Source organism: Pseudochaenichthys georgianus, chromosome 5, assembly GCF_902827115.2.
Source record: "Pseudochaenichthys georgianus chromosome 5, fPseGeo1.2, whole genome shotgun sequence".
NCBI classification, from domain to species: domain Eukaryota; kingdom Metazoa; phylum Chordata; class Actinopteri; order Perciformes; family Channichthyidae; genus Pseudochaenichthys; species Pseudochaenichthys georgianus.
Window position 1 is genome coordinate 26274194 of NC_047507.1, and position 22162 is coordinate 26296355.

At 38.8% G+C, this 22162-nt stretch overlaps 1 protein-coding gene across 1 annotated transcript in view; it reads left to right on the top strand.

Annotated features, from left to right (window-relative positions):
- The window catches only part of LOC117447436 (cadherin-22), a 193209-nt gene that overhangs the window by 133891 nt on the left and 37156 nt on the right, over positions 1-22162 (top strand). Inside the window, exons 5-9 of the mRNA XM_034084181.1 lie at positions 4861-4980; positions 7866-8033; positions 9731-9912; positions 10729-10985; positions 17389-17525. Coding sequence (XP_033940072.1) covers positions 4861-4980; positions 7866-8033; positions 9731-9912; positions 10729-10985; positions 17389-17525 — 864 coding nt within the window. The remainder of the gene's footprint in view (positions 1-4860; positions 4981-7865; positions 8034-9730; positions 9913-10728; positions 10986-17388; positions 17526-22162) is intronic.

Sequence of the window (22162 nt, forward strand, 5' to 3'; positions counted from 1 at the left end):
CCCAGTATTGTTTTGGCAAGTGATTTGTTCACGCGCATGAAAACATAAACTTAAAATCAAGAAATAAATGACCCTTGTATGAATAAAGTTGGGTACCTGTAATGACTGGTTGTTCACAATAAGCAGAACATGTCCCGTTTTCTTTGACCTTTTATCTCACCTCTTCCTGTCTTTTGTCCTAACCATTTGCAATGTAAGCATGAGAGAGATACATTCCCTCCCACTTTTCTATGTCATGTATGTAACTCGGCAATGGGATTAAAGACATAATCACCCCCCCTCCCTGTTGTTGGGGTCCAGAGAGAGGATGCCCAGGAGGCTGCAAATTGCTGCCATCAACATACGGACAGCCGGGGCCTGTCATGCTAACAGAGGATGAGACATTCGGAGCAGCAGGATCACAGGAGAGAGAGATGCGACAAGGCAGGAGCAACTTACAATCAATATTCTCTGCCAACCTCCTTTATGACCAGTAACATCCACCATTATGTGCTCAACAGCAGTGCTTGATATAATTGATTGGGGCCGATGTGTGGTGTCATGTGTATTCATTTGAATTAGTGTGTATGTTGGGGAAATGGAGAGAGAGAGAAAGATGTGTGATTTAGTGTGTGAGAAGGCATGGAACATGTGAAAGACAAAAGCAGCACAATAGATTTGCAATTGTGAAATTGATTAAGACTCTCACTCTTTCAATATTGCAGAGATGCGATCAAGCAGAGAAACAGGGACACTGTCTTAAGTGTCTTGTGAATTATTTATTCTGACACTGCAAAGAATACGCTGTGTCTGAAACAATAATGTTGATACCTGACCCTCTGGGGGAGGATGATAGGAGAGGAAAGTTGCGGTGCTTCAATATTTGTTAAAATCTTGGTGTCATGAGACACATTTTCAAAAGTAATGAGAGGTTAAAATATAATCTTGTGATGCCACGGTGACCCATACTAATGTCTGCAAAATAAATAATGGTGGGATCTTTCAAAAGACTTAAATTCAAAGGTTAGCAAAGAATAGATTTACAATTTGTGTCAGGAGAGATGAAAAATATCCTCAAATCCTCGTAGAGATCCGGACGGGGATCAATGTAAGCATGCTATTGGCTTTTATGACATGGCGGATTTTCCTCCCCTTTATACTTTACATTCTCTCACCCTCCTTTTCTCTCTCCTGGGGCATTTATGTGAATGAGAGAGGAATGAATCACTGTGGAAGTAGTGAAGAAATAACTTTTCATGTGAAAACACCTCAGCTTTTATGGCTTTACTAAATGATCCATAATGCGGGCGGGGAGCACTCAGTCCTGCAGATTAAGGCGGGTCGTAGCGGGAAAGAGGCTCAGTGCTGCAGCCGTTAGACCCCTCCACTGAAGCTCGCACCAGTAGAGCACCAGCTGAGGTAGGCACAAATCTCTTTTACGAGGCTGCCTCTTAAATAGCTGTCAGTCTAGTGTCTCGCACGTGGCACACTCCTCCAGCTCCCCTTGCAGTAATTGAACCATCTCTCCCAGAGTGCTGAAATGGTGTGGGAACCCATTCCGACAGCCTGTGTTGACACCATTAAACCAAACTTGTGCATAAATCTCACTACAAAGCCATCGTCACCCACACTCTACTGAATCCTCCACACCCCCAAAACAACCCTACCCCTTGCTCCATTTCACCAAAGATAGCCTCAGAGGTAGTTTGCATCTGAATATTACAGTATTTACATTATTCCTCAAGGGATACTGTGCACTGCCTTAATAGTATATCCAACACAGACTATGGGGTTATTTTTAGAAGGACTGTTGCCTCATGTTCTTCCATCCGTGACAATGTTACAGCATTTAAGAATAATTGTGTGCACTGGAAATAAACAGACTAGCCTAATTAATAGAAAGGAATAATCCCTAAACTTCTCATTCTTATTTAATTGATACACTTAATTAGCTTTGAACCCTTGATACCATCTGGGATTGTTAGTGCCTTAAAGAGTTATCATGTTACAATAATATAATTATATACATATTAAGAATTTATAGAAGTGGTAAATAATGTGAAATATACAGGAACACTTATGTCTGACGTCTTTTGCTCTCTGAGGATTAAATAAGCAAGCTATATTCTCATAGTCACCCATAATCACTTAGGTGAACGCTTAGGAAACAAAACATGCACATTTTATGTTATACCATTTCATTATTTAACAGTTAATCAGTTGTGTTACACTTGACGATTAGCATAATATAAATGTGCATGTTGAAAACTGTTATATAATGTTGATGTCATTGACAATAGCACCTTTGACCTCAGCTTAATGGCTGAACAGGTCACCCAGCAGTATATCAGGGTGTACTTCAGTGAAATCACACCTACAGTATGCAGCAATAAGAGAAAATTAACCATCGGGTGTTAACAATAACATTTATTTTAAAGTATTTATATCAAAAAGAAAAACTGAAGCAATTGCACAAGGTATAAATGACATTGTCATTAAATGTCCTCATTGGTGTAGTTATGTTGATATGACAATGATATTGATATTTATAAGAATAGGAAAGTTCCAAAACAAACAAACAGGCCAAACAAATGTGCTTTTGAAGAGGAATAAAGAGAAACCAACCTATGTTTTGTAATTATAATTATTATTTCTACAATGCCTGCTGTTTCATCTGAGAGCAGTTTGTAATTGAAGTTTTAGTCGGTGAGAGAACAACAACTCTTAAGCTAATGAATTTCAGGAGCTGCTCTCCATTAGACACACTTCTATTACTGCAATATTCATTACATTCGAATCTGAGAAAGACACTAATTCTCATTGAATTCCCACAAGTCCATCAACTGTAGAATCTGCTGAAGTGAGATGCCAACCAAGCCAACAGATACTGTAAGTAATGACTTCCTTCACTGGAAACACTGATGCAAGCCAGAGCTTTAATAAGAACCCAAGTGCCAAACTCACTGCTTCACTTCTCTTTTTAATATAAACACAATAAAGAAGCAAGAATGTGATAAGAATGAAATCTACCTCATCCCGCAATGGGATACAGCATATCTTGATCTTCTAAGGATTAAGGTTGTTTGTATTCTGATGTGGATGGGGTGATGACTGTATGATGCAACTTGGAATATGAATGAAAAGCTAATATAGTGAATGTGCAGTGCTATGAATCCACTGGGAACTACAACATATCAGGATTCAACCAACAAACTGTGGTTGAAATATTTTTGGTGTTGCACTTGCTGAGGAAACGCGCCATGTATTTTTGTGTGTCCTCATCTTTTTCACCCCAATAGGCTTTTAGGTTAATTTTACATTTGAGCTATTTTTTCCCATTGCCACAAACTAGCCTCAAAATAGCAAACCCTCATTACTCACACTCGTACTGTATAGACCAGGTAGAGTGCTGCTCTGCAAGCTCCTACATACAGGGGGAACAAAAGAGTGCTATACAGTATAGGTGACAGGGACAGAATAGTGATCTGAGCTGTCTGACTTAATGGCTGGATGACTTTAATGATAATCCAGTAGCTTTCCTCCCCATTAGGAGCTCCATTGGAGGACAGGAAACAAACAGTGCTCTGACACTTCCCACTATTTAGCACCATTAGCATATGGCCATTATGTGGCTGGACAGTAGCATGACAAGGCTCTAGGAAAGGCTACAGCGGTGACCTTTGGTCGACAACACCAGCTGTCAGTAATTACCCATAGTATTTGCCAGAGAGCTGGAGACAAAGACTGACTCCTTGTCCAGAGGACCTTTGGCACCCAGTAACGTCCCCTTTTGAATTTTTCTTTTTTTTGTTAGGGAAATTATTCATAATAAGACAAAATGTGCTTACTTGCTGTAAGGCAGGTATGCAGTACTGTTTAAACAACAGGCTTTTGCCTCCCTTGCATGTTTTGGTATTATGCATATGATCTTCTGTGAACGTTCTTTTTTTAATATGCCAATTATAAATCAAATCAAGTAAAAATGATTGAAAAGTTTAATGTGCTTCAGACCAAGCTTTAACTAAAGTGCGTTACTAAATGGAGAGATATGCCAGTGAATGCCTATTTGCTGAAAAGCACAATGTTGACAAATATAAAGCTCTGAGTGAGAAATAATGACTTCAACACTGTTGCTCCACAAATCCACATTTGGAGGATTCATGTGGAAAGGAATCCATTCTCTCCCTACTGTACGTGCCAGTAATTGTTTGTTGTAGAATTCTTAAGCTTCTAACAGTCTTTGAAGATATAATGTTGACTTTATGACTCCACGTTTCCTTTCATCTATGAGCGCAACTTCTGTGCCGATGAGAGGCAAAACAACTCTAAGCATCAGTTTAGTAGAAGGTAATTTGAAACATCAAAACATTTGTTTAGAAAATGATGTGCATCGAGATGAAATATCTACTTGGTGCAGTGGTAGCAACAACACATTAACCTTCGTCTCTCACATTTAATCAGTATAATCACAGAAAAGTATGCATGCATGCATGCAAAGGTGTGTCCCCATAATTTATATTTTCCAATCACTTTCTTACAACCTTAACCATCACAATGTGTCCAACTCCAAACTTACATGTAGCTAAACCGAAGACACGGTGAATCCTTCAAACATACCAGTCTGTCCTAATTGTGTTCATCTGTCCTCACTCTCAAGGTCTTAAACTCATAGTTATCTTCAGAAACATAAACAGTGAGATAGAAGTCCCAGAGTTTTACACTCAACCACTCACACACACAAATAAAACACCCACATCCCCACAGCTGCTCTTCCATAATAAGGTGTATTCTATCTTAACTAAATTCCAGCTGTTTTCCAGTGGCCCCTTGACTAGCAAGCTAGTATTCTGTTTTTCTGACCATGTTTTCTCCATTCAACAGGAACATCCGTTATGAAGGTTACTGCATCTGATGCTGACGACCCTACATACGGCAGCAGTGCCAAAGTGGTGTACAGCGTAATGGATGGAGAAGAGATTTTCACGGTAGACAGAAACGAAGGTAAGAATGATTACATCCAGACATTCAGACCTCCCTAAACCTTCTGAGAGATTTTTCCTGCTTCTAAAAATCAATTGTCCAAAAAACAAGCAACTTTATATATTTAGCCTATAACTGAAGGCTCCTTTCAGCAAGCACTCAACATAACATATGGCATAAATGACAGTGTCACCTTCAAGCCCTATACTTTTTTTGTAAATATATGCATATATAAAACACCTGGGCATTCAGAGCGTAATAATAAATACATATATAATTGTTTTACATGCTGTTTTATTGATTTTGTTGCACTCTGTTGATGCCAATCAGAACAAATGCACTGGGTGCTCAGCATTTGTTTGCCCACTAGTGCTGAGGATGAAATCATAATAAGTGTATACCTACTGTATACCGTTATTATAGAATGATGTGTTGTGTTTCCAGCAGATCCAAGTTCACCCTATTGAGGCCCTCCTGCAGCTATACAATGAATAATTCCCTTCTGCCATACTGGCCTGGGGCTTATAGAAGTGACCCAAAGGCATTCATGAGCAGCTTAGCATCATTGTTGCCTTTGAATGCCCCACAAGGGAAGAGCACTAAAGTTTTAATGATTCCTTTTTTGGTCTTTACCACTTTGATTTGGTCAGCCTTGGTGTGTGGATGATAAATGACCCTGCCTCCGTGGGACTAGCTAAGAGACTGGATGGTTCATTCCAGCTTCTGTCTCAGGACTCCTATTCCACACACCCCCTCTACCCATTTTGTAGGCAGACGCGCCAGCCTAATAGGTGCAGGAGGTCAACATGTAAAAGGGGAAAAAACAGCTGTGAAATCTGTCTCGTTAATATCACTCTCTCTCAACCTGACAACAAACTGAGGAGAAAGTCACTGTGTTATTTCTGTCACTTTGGCCATGCTGGAATTGTCTCGAGGTGTTACGTATCTGAATCAAAGGGGTGACTTTACAGAAACTGAACCATACATGCTTTTGAAAACATTTTCCTTGTTTGTAGATCATTATATCCTTTGTAACAATACAAACATTTAACCACTACTACTAAACTACTAAATCAACTACTAAAACACATGTGTATGAAAATGGTCTTTTTGATTCTATTACTGATTTTACATTTATTTTTGTTTTCATTTTGATTTTCATAAAGGTTCCATTATCCAGTAATTGGGAGAAAACATTTCTTGCAGAATCTGACTAATTCAAGTTGTATATTATAGTAAAGGCCCTGATTCACTCGAAGCAGAACTAGAGTAGAATTAGATTTGCCATTGCCTAGAAAGATAAAAACATAAATAATGTAAGCAAAAAGAAGTTGAACATCATCATTTATTTTATATTAATGTAATGCATTGCAATACTGAGGCTGCTCTATTTCACAATTGGTATACACGGCCCGATTACTCGTTTGTATTGGTTACTGTTAAACATGTGCATTTCAAATGAATTGCATAGACTGCATTCATGAACACAGGTCATGCAGACTCATCTACATATAGGCTCTACCTTGATGTTTGAGCAATGGTCCTGTGTACTAGCTGTGGATTGAGGCTTTACTAGTGACAGCCCTAATTTAGATCTGTTGCCACTGGCCTTTGGTGGATGAAAGAGGAGGATGTCATCGTTCTCCCCCCTTAACTGCACTGCTGCATGTAATTTATTTTGGCTACTCATAGAAAATGGCCCTGGGCTAAATGTGACCGGAATCAGTGAGTTGTGTACCCAACACAATGCAAACCTTTGGGAGTGATACAGCACACCAAGCCCAGGAAATGCATCAATAGATTCTGATGTGGAAGATCCCAAGGGGTAAACTGAAAATACATTACTGCTGCACAGCCAGCTACTGATGCTACTGCTGCTGGGCCAACAAGGATAATGTCTCTTTTACACCAAGAAGGACTAACTCCTAGTCTGTGAGATACCTTAGCTATATATTTATAGAATACAACCAGACCCCACAGTACTGGCTGTCTCAGATACCAAATATAGTTTGTATGTAAAATGTACAATGTGAATGTCCTGTTCTCACCCGAAAAAGACGGAATGGTCTTAATGGTCTGGATCCAACATAAACTTATAATAGCATTAGGCTGTCTGCGTATGGTCATAACTTTAACTGACCCGGTTTTATCAGCAATGGTTTGTCAGTTCTTTTTTTGCATTCTGCTGATCTTATGTTGAATTTCACTTTAACATTTAATAAAAGTTATTTAAATTCGCAGACCAGCAGGACTCAAGAAAACAACCTGTTTTAACTGACCACTAAATGCGACAGTTTGTGCAATCAAGGCTAAATGAAGCATTCAATGTACCTGTATGTGCAATGTATTTATTTGTCTGCCTGTCCTTGTGTGTCTACCCTCCCTCATACTGTAAAGCGTCTTTGAGTTCTAGAAAAGCGATATATAAATATAATGTATTCATATTATTATTATTACCTCCCCTGTGCACCTTCTTACTCACTCACTACATTATATATTTCTCCATATTCGTCCAGCCTCTTTTAGAATCTATTTCCAAGGTTTGAGAGCAGTTTTACCTACCACCGTGGCTGAGGCTTGCCTTCATTCTATACCCCTATGTATTATTCATTTTAATACAGCTGAGCCATAAAATGGTGTATGAGCACTCAGGGGCGCAAATATATGACACAATCTCCTCCATCTAGCCAGTCTGAGGAGGTGAAATGGAATGTGCTGCACTTGTGTCTCCATAATACAGTGCTAAGCAGAAGTTGATATTCAAACTGAGAGGGGGGATTTAGTCGGCTGTTGCCTAAGTGCTAACCACTAATGTAATCTTTACATTGGCCACACTTACTACTCTTTCCCACTCTCTGTCTACCACTCTGTATGTTTCCTTCAATATCTGCTCCATCTCTCAATAGGAATCATCATGACAGCAGTGGCAGATTTGGACCGTGAGACACAGGATCGGTATGAGTTGGTTGTCAAGGCAACAGACATGGCAGGACAAATGGGCGGACTCTCAGGCTCTACCACGGTGACCATAGTGATCACAGACGTTAATGACAACCCTCCGCGCTTCCCACAGAGTGAGTTTATCCCACACAAGATATTTTGGGCAGAGGATAAGATGATGGAACACAGGAGGAGAGTATGGTAATACAATTTCAAAATGGCAAAACATTTAGAAGACAGAAGTTAGAGGTACGAAAGTAAAGAAAGTCATTAAAAAAGGTGAATAAAAGAGGCACAATGTAGTTTGTAACATGCATGTATCTGACACCACATAAGAGCAGCATCAACGACCATACTGAATGGCTTGCATTTAGTGCAATACATCAACTAAGTTACATGTATTGACCAATCAAAAGTAGTCTATCAAATGTGTACAATTGATTCGACCCCCTGTTCATTTGATTATTTAAATTGATTCATTTTCATTTTCAAGTGAGGCCCGAGAGAGGATTTAATCAATACAGTTAAATGTTCCCTCGTTGTTATGTCATGGTTTTTTAACTTGTGAGTTCCTTTGTGGTCTGAATGGGTTTCACATGTCTTTTGTGCACATACTGTATGCACAAAGGTTTAACATGCAACTCACCACACAAATACATACAAAAAACACTTTGAAATATTGCATATTGCACAAAAAGAAGTAGCACACTCAAAAATAAGTGTTGAAGACATATTTCACCATTTTGACTATGTGAAATAGCACTTCCCCTTTTTTGCACTTTTTATTCTGCCCTCTTTTTTTACAGTTAAACCGTAACACTATTACTTGTGTTACAGCTGGGGAAACAGCATATGACAGCCCTGGTTGATTGTATTCGATATGTCTCTGCACACCTTTTCTTATTTCTGTATAAATCCTTTTTTTCATTTCAGTAAATCATATTTACCATGCAGTCAGAGGGATAAACCCTGCAGGATTAGAGTATATCCAGTGTGGAAAAGATAAAGGCTGGGAAGCAGCTCCATTTTATAAAAAAAAAAAAAAAGATGCAAAAGAAGATCAATGCTGTATATGTTGATGTTTTTACATTAGTTCTTCCTCTGGGAATAATAACGTTTTATTTACTTACTTGTTTCTTTGTATGTTTTTCATAATGAACTCTGGCGGATCTGTTATTTGAAATTCAGATTTGAAGACAGGAGAGAAAAACAAATAAAAGTCATAGGTGATCATGCAGATTACTAACTAAATAAAACAAATTACATACATTTCTTCTTAATATAATTCCAACACAGTGCATATTATATAAATCTTAATACAATGAAAGTAGGAAAAGATGTAGGGTTAGTTTGAAGTGTGATGTGTTCAGATGTAGGAAACAGTTTTCTATGGCAACATTTTATTTTGTTCACCTGTAAACCTTTTATGTGAATGCAATGATTACTCTGAGAATGAGTGTCAGAAGTCTGTTGCAGTTATTTTAATATAAACCCGTCCAGACTGTATTTTTCCATAAGTCTTTTTCTTCTTTCGGCCTTTTTGTTCGGCCTATCTTTGTTATACTCTCATCCCTTCCTCCTCACGTTTCTGTCTTTGCTCCTTATTGCTCCCACCGTTCCTTTTCTACCTACAGCCAACCATCCATATGTTTCCCCTTCATTTTCTCCTCTTGTGTTGTTTTACTTTTGTCTTTTGTCCTTGTTCTATTGTTTTCTACACCCACATTGTTTTTTGTTACTCCATCCTTCGTTTGCTGTGCTTAACTTAACTTTTCTTCGTTTTATCCTTCAATGCGATTTCCACCTCCGACCACCTACTCCTTAAAACCAGAGATGTACCAGTTTTCTGTGTCGGAGGGGGCGGCTGTGGGGACCCCAGTTGGGCGCATCATTGCCACAGATGCAGACATGGGAGAAAACACCGACATGAGCTATCTGATCAAAGAGGAAGGGGATCTCTTTAAGGTCACCACCGATGTAGAAACACAGGAAGCCATTGTTTCGATCAAGAAGGTACAGTAAACTGAAATGTATTCTGCACCGCTCTCATTGTTGTCTGTGAAGCAACTTTTTTTTCACCAGTAAAGAGGCAAATATTCATAAGAATACACAAAATTATTTCTCAAAACATTTACATGAAATACTCACCTTTGTCATGCAGTCTCTTTACTCCACAGCATGCTACCAACAATCTCAGTGTTCTAGCTTAGAGGCATTCTCTCATTGTGTTACAAATGTATTAACACAGTTATGAGCTACCCGTACTATAAACAACATTTTTTGCAGATTAAATATCAGAGTATTTATCATTTTAGCATCACCAGTTGCTAGTTGTCTTTTAGTTTTTTTATTACATCTTTAGTTACAGCAATCCCTACCATATCTGGCAGTATCTAAAGAAAGTTATCGGGACTGACAGCTAGACACAAGGTAAAGGGACTAACCAACCAAAAAGGTTTGTTTTGCTCCCACTAGCCAAAGCTGTTCAGACAATATAATGTGATTTGTCTTTGAATATTGATCAACATTGGTTTCTCAGTGGGTTTGATAGATGTCGTCAATGCCGTGTTTCTTCAAAAGTCAAACTGTTTTGAACTTTTACAAAAAACGGGAGATGTAGTATATTTATGTTCTGTTGCGAATGGCATAATGAAAATACAACACACATCCGTAGCAGTATTTCGCTTGAAAAGAGGGGTTGATAGGACTGTCAAAAAATGTGGCAGTCCTCATCATTCTAGCACTGGTGATGACTGTAGACAAGTTGGACTTGATTAAGGAGTACTTTGTTTGAACTTTTTGTATAAAACACATTTTTTTTTTTTTCAGCCGCTGGACTTTGAGAGCAAGCGCACACACAATGTTGTGGTGGAGGCAGTAAATAAGCATGTGGACCCTCGCTTTGTAGACCTGGGTTCCTTCCGCGACCAGACCATAGTCCGGGTCAGCGTGTCGGACATAGATGAGCCACCCATATTTCAGCCGGCAGATGGCACTATAATGGAAGTGCAGGAGGATACTAAAGTAGGAGCACTGGTTGGCGTCATCAGTGCCAGGGACCCGGATGTGAAGAACAAGCATGTTAGGTAAGGCAACAAATCACAGCTAACTAACCCAAGCACTCAAAAAGCACTAAAAGATAGAGAAAGATAATCAATAACCCTGACTGGTGTATACTGACTATATGGATGACATATGAAAGTATGTTTTATAAAGCATTAGTCCACATTAAAGTATCCAAATTAACCAAAAGTAAAACAGCTGCCCAAAATTATCAATTGAATTTGCAGATGTTCAAAGCGAAAAATAATAAGCCATGTTCAAACCACGACTTCTTCAAATATAATAAATAGAACAGACTGAAGTTTTACAGAAGGAAATATGTCTGAACCAATAGTTGTCATGATATGTGTGTATATGTGATTTGATTTAGTAATATTATTACATTTGCTACATGAAAATCGTTTGGGTGTGTTGTTGAAAATGTGCCATATAATAAATGACTGAAAATGGAAGAAATAGGTTGAAAACAGTACTTAGATACTTTAGGCATACAGGTGCTTTCTGGAACAGTAGGTAGCCTAATAAAATATATCAGCCAAAACATTGGCAATAAAATATTGCTATGGAAAGATTACTGCTGAACAGGAATAATAACATTGCAGAACAAAGTTTTGCATGCCAATGAGTCCATTGTTTTTATGTGGCATGGCTGGGACACTGCAGAGCCAACACACTCTCACTCCCTAAGCGTCCAATAGCGACGTTTGGTCAGTGTCCGTGGCGTCCAATTGTGAAGGCTTCTAGGCTCCTTCAGCGTCATAAAGGGACGCAAATAGCTTTCAACTGATTGCAATGTATTCCCATCTGCGTCGGGATTTGACGCTCATGGAAGCACGGCATTCGTTTATGTCGGCTGCCCTTAAAGGTAATGTGAGCGTCCATTCCCAGGAGTAAAGGATGGCAGAAGACACTACACTACCCAGAATCCCCAGCTATCGTTTGGACTCCACCATGTGCTCTTGTCAAACCCGTGATAGTCCTCAAGCTCTGTGATTGGAGAGTGTGCTCCGAGGGTTAAGCCGATTCTCGAACAGCACTTGAAATGGGATGGAACCACGGCAGACTGTCCAAAACTGGATTTGAACGGGTCCACCGCGTCCCCCCTCCCCCACCCCGTCCCCAGAACTACACATGCTGGCTATTCTGTTTCGCAACATGTTCTCTATGGCACGTCTCTACTGGGAGTTGTAGTTTTAAAAGACGTTTTCGTATTTCCCATAATAAGAAGTTGCCCGTATTAAACTGTGTCCATCCCTGGAGGTTTATGGGACAGGAAACACTCACATTTAAAACATATAATTAATAAATGGGTGAAAATTGCTTAATTAAAGTATTAATATATATATACCCACATGCCAGCTAAGGTCAGAAGAGCTTTATTTAACAGCTGGTCTTATGTGTGTGACCCCTGTGATAACATTACATTACATTAATTGATAAGCTTGAAACATGCACTTGTCAAGGTTCAGAGGCACATTTTGCAAATATGGCAGTAGCCATCGATCAGCTTAAGATAAGATATACTTTATTTATCCCAAGTTGGAACATTTGCGTTACATCAGCATGTGTAACAGTTAAATATGCAGTTGTGTTTATTTGAAAATCATTTAGTATAATCACATAAATTCTGTGTTTTATATTCAACAATTCTGTGTTCTTTATTTATTGATTGTTCAATACCTGACAAGGCCGGAGATGAAATATCTACATACATCTTATAAGAGTATAATACATTATGTATAATATCAGTTAAAATAAGTGCTTCAACATAGTTAACATTGCTGGAGGTATGCACAAATATTGATAGATGTCTTGTAATGCACTATTGAGGAACCTGCAACCCAAGTTTGTCATTCAGTGCAGAACTACACCACAGTTGTGTAGGCCTATATGATATGTCAATAAACCTTAGAAAATCTTGAAAGGGATGTGCAAAATAGTCATTACATACAGTCTTTAATTAACAATTAGTAGAGAATAACGAGTAATGAATATACTTTATAGGGATCGTATTAATATCTAATAATAAAAATATTTAAATTCAATAACATGCCTTAACCACCAGGTGTCCCTTTATATCAGCTGTGCACCTTTATGGTGTAAATACAGCCTATCTACCAATTGGATCAAATATAAAAGTGAGCCGAATTAGTGTTGATACTGCAAGGAGACGTATTGTGTGAAAAGAAATGTAAGATGTTGTTTAATGGCTGATATATTTATGATCCACGTCACGTTTTCAGTTCCTCATGTTTGTCTTCTCATCAGGGCTCTATAAATACAGAACTACGGCAGATATGTAATATGTAATGCAGCCGAACCGTGTATTACAATGCCGTTATGTGATGACTTTCAAAGAGAAAAGCAAGCACACTCGTAATAAGGTATTATTATTATTTTGGTCTGTTTCCGGTATTTGTTAATGACGAAGTGCTCTGAGATGTGAGACTGGAATTGCACAGGGGGGAAATAACGTAGGCTATCTTTAGATGCGGATTTTGTTAAACTAATATGTTTAGGCTGTGGACCAACACTATACATTGACGGGGAAGGGGGTAGCAATAAAGATAACACCATTAAACAGTTACACAACATAACAGAAATAATATCGATAGCAGCGTCCCTAGCAACCACCTTGGTAACAATGAAAACGTCGCGATTTCCTGAAGTAATCTTCGTATAATAACTAGCAAACTAAAGATCATGTACATCCACTGCACACATAATCTGAAATAACAACTCATATTTCTCGCATCAAATGACATCAAAACGCATTTTAATGGCCAAACTAACTTTAAAATAGGCATTTTCTACCGAGAATAAAACGAATTTCGGCCATGTTTTCTTTTTCTGCAGGGAGAAATTTGAAGATCACGTGACATAGACGCCAGCCATCGGAATGAATGGTGAAAAAAACGGGGTTTGTCAAACAGAGCACATGGTGTAGGCCAAACGATAGCTGGGGATTCTGGGTAGTGTAGTGTCTTCTGCCATCCTTTACTCAGAAAACATATTTGTTTCTCCGAATCGAAGGGGAAAAATACAAAAGCATTGCACACAATTTAAACCAATCAATGTTGTGTAATTAACAAGGATAATCAGGTGTTTTTTAGTCGATGAGTAGTGCAGATATCACTGTAAAATCAATCGACAGTAAGAGGAGTACTTACTTCCGGGTGTAAAATTCTCCGTTATCCAATGGGAATGGATGCTCACATTGACTTTAAGGGCAGCCGGCATAAACGAATGCCGTGCTTCCATGAGCGTCAAATCCCGACGCAGATGGGAATACATTGCAATCAGTTGAAAGCTATTTGCGTCCCTTTATGACGCTGAAGGAGCCTAGGAGCGTCACAATTGGACGCCACGGACACTGACCAAACGTCGCTATTGGACGCTTAGGGAGTGAGAGTGTGTTGGCAGAGCTGCCACATTCACCGCCTCTCCATTTGCATGCTATTATCAACTCAATGCATTGTGCATGAACTAGGGCTGCTCAATTAATCGTATTTTAATCGCAATTACGATTTTGGCTTGCAACGATTAGGAAAACAACGTAATAGAAATAAAACGATTATTTATTTTATTTTATTAATTTTTATTGGTTTTTCAGTTGAATTATACTTAAAGTTCAGGGTAATCAACTGTTAAAACATACTGTTCACATATTTTTTTTTCAATAAATGGATGTTTTCAAAGTAAATATAATCGTTTTTTAATAATCGTGATATCAATTATTGACCCAAATTGACCCAAACAGACGCAGTGCCTGTGCAAATTACCTCGTTTAAAAATGCATGAAGCTCAGAGTTACAGGTGTAATAAAGTACAACACAATGACAGAACTGTCGCTCATCAGTGTCTTGGCAGCCGGTAGATGGAAATGCGCGTGTGATACGTGTACAAGCATATATAAGTGTGTCTGTGTTTATGTGTGTGCGTGCTTGAGTAAATGAATAGATGAGTTTGTGAAAGAGAGGGAGAAAGGTTGGCTAGGAGCCACCTACTGGGTAAAGTTAGTGGGCACATTGCCTCAGGCGCCAGACTTTCTGTGAACTATGCATATTCATGCACCCTAAATGGCGATGTTTTAGTGCAACATATGTGTTAAGAGATTCTTGGTGCAACGACAAGCTGCTGAAAAAGGAATCAGTCATGTAACAACTAAAACAAAGAATGTCTGAAAAACAAGGGTGCAAGCAGGGTGTCAAACAGCTGGCAGTCAAGTTGTATAAAGATGTTCTTTGAAAAAACAGATAACACAATTATCTTCCAGTTTAAAAGTCTTACATGCAACTTTGTTTATGTTGGGGATGTGGAAACCCAACTCTGAAGCAGCCAACGTTATTCTATGTGATGCGGGTGGATTTTGTAAGAAAGAAGGAGCTTTGTGATTCTGGTGGTATGAGAGATGCATTGTTTTTGTGCAAAACGATTGTTAAGAGACTAAATACATTGTGATGATTTCCCCCAACTCCCATCCCACCAAAACAGTCATGCACTGGAAAGCAAATGATCATTGAAAACAGGAATGGACTGAATGAACAAGAAAGAAAGCTAAACCAAGATATTCTAAAGCAGGATTAGAAGTTTTGTAAAGAGTAAGAAATATAATTGCATTGTACTGGAGGCATATTTTATATGGCAAGTAAATGTGTCCTCTGCAAATCTACTCACTGCCATTCATGGGCTGGAATGCGACCGCTTGTAACTGTTGCAAGAGATGCTCAATAAATGTTCCTACTGCTTTCTCAAGGTCCAAGAAACCTTAAAACATGCTGATGAATTTTTGCAAAGAAGTGTATTAGGCTCTATTTTTGCAGAGAAAAATCCCAATAAATAGAATGTATGAACCATTTATTATTGTTTCTTCATTTATGTACATTTAAGAATGAAATATACAGAAGCCTTTTTGTATGTATTTTTTGTATTTCATCCTGTCACTGCATTCAACAATGCATAACTGTGTGGAGCATCTTGCTTTTGCCTGTCTAGTCTACAATCATTGTTGCCATGATTACTAAAAAGTATGGGTGTGAAATCCATTATATCTAAATGTGCTTCTGTTATCACTTACTCTGAGGACACTTATAATCTGACTGTAACAACATGGGGCTATAAGCGGTGATCTTTGTAAAGTGGATTGTTTTTGCCTTAAGGCGGAGGCGTGTGGTGCAGTGGATAGAGCCTTGGTGTTCGGATCAAGGGGTCACAGGTTCAAACCCCACTGCAGTCAGCATGTCGTTGTGTCCCTGGGCAAGACACTTCACCCCAAATTGCTCCTGTGGGGATTGCCCACAGTATTGAGTATGTAAGTCGCTTTGGATAAAAGCGTCTAACAAGTAACATGTAATGTTAAGGCTCATTTGCTTAGAAAAGGGCCAATTTGCACCAAGCGATGCATATTACTTCATTTAAATATGTGCAAATAGCCCAGGAGCAAAGAGACGCTTTTCGCTTGGTAGCACAGTTAGGGGTACGTAGGTGCTTTGAGAGTTACATTCATTGTTTCTCTTATTTATGCAGGTTTATTTGCCACTCAAGTCGCGCAATACTTGTGAATTTGCCCCTGAGTGGATCACTGCCATGGTTAAAAACAAGTTATTCATGTAAGCAATCAAACATACATTAACTTGAGGGCATTTTATCCAAAGCTGATTTCTAGTAAGCAGTGAAATACATATTAGTCCTCCTGGATTCAGTTTCATGTCGACAGTTGCTTACTTAAGTACAAATGCAATTCTACACCCACATGACTTTGAAAAAAACATGTGGTTCTGTTCAAATGTATTTTATATTCAAAACATGTGACTTTTATTATAATGAGTCAGTAGAATGCTGTCTGGCATGTTTGTCATGAGCCTTAAGAGCTTATAATGCCCATGGTACTTTTTGTTGGTTTATGAGCATGAGTAAGGCAGCCAGCTGTGTTTGTGTGTGTGTGTGTGTGCGGTGGGGGAGAGGAACTAAGAACAAAGAAAGCTTTCAGCAGATTTTGTTGACTCACCCATCCTTACCGAGAACTATGCACCCCGAGAAGGAAAGATGCACTCGCTTTTTTTTGTAAAGAGCACAATGAAAAAGTAATGACTATTTTCTTACTATGAATAGGCAAGGACACATTTACTTTAGTCGCTTGCAGTGAAGGGACCCTGTGGTATTAGGGTCACAGGATTGGTGACAAGTCTCCAGTAAATGTCATTCAATTATAATTACTCTAACCCTGTTCCCTTCTGTATGAGTTGTTATTATTTAGTGCAGACATAAGTGAACTCTTCCAGGGTGTGTTAAGCTTTTAAGGAACAAAGAAACTCAACATTTAGAGCACAGCAAAATGTTGATTCCTGTAAAAGTAGTCTCTCTCTCATTACTCTTACTTCTCGATCTTCACATCTATATCTTATCTGTTTGTGATTATTGTTACAGGTTCTCTATTGACCGGACCACAGACCAGGAGATGATCTTTCATATTGATCCTGATTCGGGTGCCATCACACTGGGGAAGGTTTTGGACAGAGAGACCGCAGGCTGGCACAATATCACTGTGAGGGCTGTAGAAACAGGTACACTGCTTCCCTTTTCAGACAGTGCTTATTGCTTGTGTATATTTGTATACTGCTACGATAAGTGGGATTTTGTTATCTGTTGACATTTTCAACATGCCCAAGTGTATGAAAGTTAAACGAGAATGCTTAAATAACTCCTAAATGTCAAAACAAAGCCTCAAAGCAATGAACCATCAAGGTACCAACAAAATAAAATTAATGAGATTAACGGCTAATTAAATGTCGACATTGTGCCGTAATCTGTCACAATCACAGTTAGTTATTTTTGTGATAATAAGCCTGCTACATTAAGTAAACAAGTACCTAACTTAGATAAGGGTCAACTAAAACTGCTCTGATGGAGAACACTTTTATTCGTTCAAGCTTCAGTTTTTTAAACGAGAAGGTTTTGCTCTCATTGGCAAGCTGTGCCGACACTCATAGCCTGCCAGTGATGGAGAATGTGTTTGAGTTGAATTCTCCCAACATTTGTTCACTCCCACCAGTGTGATAATGGGTGACAGACATCCTCAAACTGCTGTGATCATTAGCTACTAAAGCTTTTGGCACATTTTCAGCTGAAAAGTGGTGTGGCTTAGTACGGTAGTAGAACAACACTTCAATATGCATTAGATTTTGTGGTAAAAAAAAATGTTGATCCGAGCGCAAGATAATGTGATAAAGTGCCGTGGGATGAAAATGGATTACTAAATCGTAAAAAATGCCCACACCATTAAATCAAAAATAAAATGCACAATATTAAGTGGAATTAATTTTGTAAGACCACATTTGACACACTGTAATGTGACAGTCTTAATAAAACAATTTATTTAACAAGCATTACTAATGTATACACTACTTTAAGATCATTTTACTTAGCAATATTCCTTACTTTTGGGTGACAAAAATATATTCACTGTGTGTTCAGCTTCAGAGGCTTATCATATGGAAACACTCATCGTAAGTCCTTAGTGGTAGCCATCAGTGTCATCTTTCTGATAACACCCCGTCATCATTCTATCACTTGTCTCAGAGCTGACAAACACATGACGGAAAATGAACGAAGAGCTTACATTTGTGTTCATCTCATTGGGTCCTTTTGTAAAAGCAACGGAAATGAAGAATGCAATACATTGTGGGAGCTAGGAAGTTATTACTATACCATTACTGCAGAAGTAAACTTGAGAAAAGGAGGAGGAGGTCTGGTGTTCCCTGCTTTTTCAATCTCATTCAGATGAAGTGATTTTGGGATTGCAGTGAAAGCAGAGGAGATTGCATTCTACATATAACTGGTTACCACCATTGCACATGAGAAAGTAGAAGAAAACAATGCACATAAACAAAGCAGATATTAAAATGTCCTCTTGTTTGTTCCTCTCTCATATACCCTCAGACTGTGATTACTCCAATAATCAATACAGCCTAAACAAAACGGCAAGCAGACTCACCCAACACAAACATAAAGACAACATTAGACTTTCTGAGTGTGTTCTTCTTTTTTTTGTTTTCTTTTATCTAATTCCCAGAGCAATTTGGGCTTTTGTGCTCCTCTTCTTTGTGCTTGGCATTATGTCATAGCCACATTTGAATGTTAATTCAACATTTAACACAGCCCTAGCCCTCCCAATATCAGAGATAAACACATGCATGCACTTGATAGATAAAGCCTCTCACATTTCCTTCCAAGAAAACATTCGGACAGATGGAGTCAGTGGTCAACGGCGTCAGAATTCCCATTTAGAACGCTTTTATCACCAGTTAGCTCACAGAGTCCTGAGAGCTGGAGACAGGAGACAGAAAAAAACAAGGACAGGCATAGAAAGCTAAAAGAGACCACAAGAGAGATGGGAATAGATGGGGGATGGGGCTTGTGAAGGAGCCGACAGTGTTTTAAGACAGGACTTCATTTTCTCTATAATGATTTTCTTCCTCTTTTTTTGTTGAGTCCCTCTGCTCATTAAGGCTGGAGAGACACAAGGTCAACTTGTCTGAGGACATTGTTGAAGCTAGAGTTTTGTGGCCCTTAATTATTCCCCCAGTCCATTACTGACCTTTGAACTCTTGTATTGCTACCGTATAAGTATTAGACAAGTGACAACTGCTTTCTGACAATGTGAGAAGTCTGTGCCCGAGGATTAACCCCGGCTGCAAAACATATCGAGAAATATCCTGAATGTTAATTACCCCAGCATGTGCACCAAGTAAAACATATTTTAGTTCAAGTGCAAATGAATGCCAACAGCACTGTGATGATACCCCACCATTCACACACCTGCACATCCCGCCTGTCTTCAAATTCACCCAATTAATAGTAGCATCTACTGGCATCTCTTCCTGAAGACATTGTCACAGTAAAGTATGAGGAAACAGCCTTTCATCTGTATAGCACTTGTATCCCTTCTAAAGAACACAGAACCCCCCCGAGTACAGAAGGAGCATTTAACCACACTGTCACTAGCCGCGGTACTCTTACTTCCTCCTGACAGTCTTCTCCATAGAAAAGTATCAGGGTAAGTTAGAGTGACATATCATTTTCGAGAACTGATATGATATCGCCTTGCGAAACTGCTTCTTTTTTTTACCCAGAAAGGTAGGTGGGAAAAAAGAGCATCACCCGAGGGCAAAAAGATACCGAAGTAGCTGGAAAGTCTTTATCTCTTGCACTGTTGAAGGGAACAGACGTTTTCTACTGCATCACTTTTCTTACCTGCTGTCTGGTAATCAAATGCATGTGGTTTGGTTTGTATACCTTTAGAATGTTATTGTCTCTGACTCCAAAGGAATCACACACACACACACTGAGATAAGTGTCTCTTTTCAATCACACTTGGAAAATGCTAAAGAAAATTGATCTAAAGAAGAAAGGAAAAAAACAACATGTCCTTTATGTAGAGTACTTGGGTCACATTCAAAATGTGATGAGATTTTGTAAAGCACAAAACAGGAGGTGCTATTACACTTTTGTAAACGAGGCACCACAGAGTGTTTAAAGTGCCCTGCTTGGATGGATGCATTATATTATTGTAGTGCAAAGCACATCTGTGAACAAGAGTGGGAAGACATAATAATGTGTAATCAGGGACCAGAGGATGTGACCTGGCGGATGTGCACTGTTAGTCTGTCCTGTTATATAATTACTGAAGTATCCTTTCTGTCGGGGTAGCTGCGCTGAAGGAGGAGATCCTGAATACTTAAACAGTTATTTGATGTGTTTTCCTAGATTTTAAATGTTTCGTATTTGTATTCACCTTCCATAGCAAATACAATATAGTGGCCAGAGAGTGGTATTGATGTGTCTAGTAGAGTAGCAGTCTTAGGTGGGATGAAAATGATGAATTGCTTCATCATCTCTGCGCGAATATTCAAACCTCACTTGTGATCACAATTGCATGATAACTATTAGTTATTATGAAACCTGAAACTGTGCATCTCTCCAGTTAGTCGAAGAGTAAGACTTTCAAGATGATGCATTTGATCTAAAGGTCGCATGTTCAGTTAATCATTTGAATAATAACGTGATGATACAATTACATTTCTGACTATTGTAGTTAAAAGAACTTTAGAAAAGGGCTAATGTTGTCGATGCGGTATCTATCTATCTGCAGTCAGCAGGAAATCAAAGTTTCATGTGACTGGAAGGATATAAAATAGACTAACACCAACATCTCCCATTTTCTTGAATCTTGAGTAGAAGCATTACACACGTTTTCTAAACTCAGATTGCACCTTTTTGCAAATGCACCACGATCAATGATCAGATGATGGAGCCTCTTTTTCTCCAGTCTTCACCAGCAGAGTGTTTTGGCAGAGAGACTGTGAGGTTATGTTTACCGATTTCCTTTTTGGAATTGAAGCTCTGACAGCAGCATCCAGTTCTATACAAGTGATGTTGACAAAAAGGTGTTGTATTATATTACACGGGATGTCTTGACATCAGTGAACCAAGAGTCCACTAACGTATGACTTATCTGGACTGTGTGGATATCTCAGAGGGAGAGATAGCTTTTCATAAAGCGTTTTGTGTAACTGTGTTTCAGTTAGTGCAGATGGAAGATCCTATTGGAATTTATTAGAGTTGTTTCAAACCCTAGGTTTTGTGTGGTTATTGATTGGTTTTATTCATCCTTGAAGGGTATTTTGACATGTTACTGAATGACAAGCAGCTGGCACATTACAGAAGAAAAACGTATGCATTTAGAAGCATGTCTGTAATATCCTTGGTGTATATGTGTTCATTCCCAGTTGCTTAACATGCAAAATCTGTATTGAGGTTAAACTTATTTTTCTTTTTTTCAGCTGTATAATGTAATGGAAATGTGTGGCTGTCTCTATCTGGATCAGCACCTGAATCAGTTAGCTTGAGTGAAAACCATTGTCTGGAAATTGATTAATTATCATCGATTTAATTTTGCGCCATATAATTTAAAGGTCCCATGTCATGCTTTTCTGGTTATTACCCGTCCCCTTGTGCGTTATGTAACTTTTTATGCATGTAAACGGTCTGCAAAGTCACAAACCCTCAAAGTACACCCTGTAGCGAGTAAAACACAGAAAATACCTGTCTATGCTGCCCCAGAACGCCTCGTTTGAGATTTGTCTTTTTCCATTTTTTCTTCCTGGTCCTAGTGACATAACGGTCATAGTTACGTAACGGC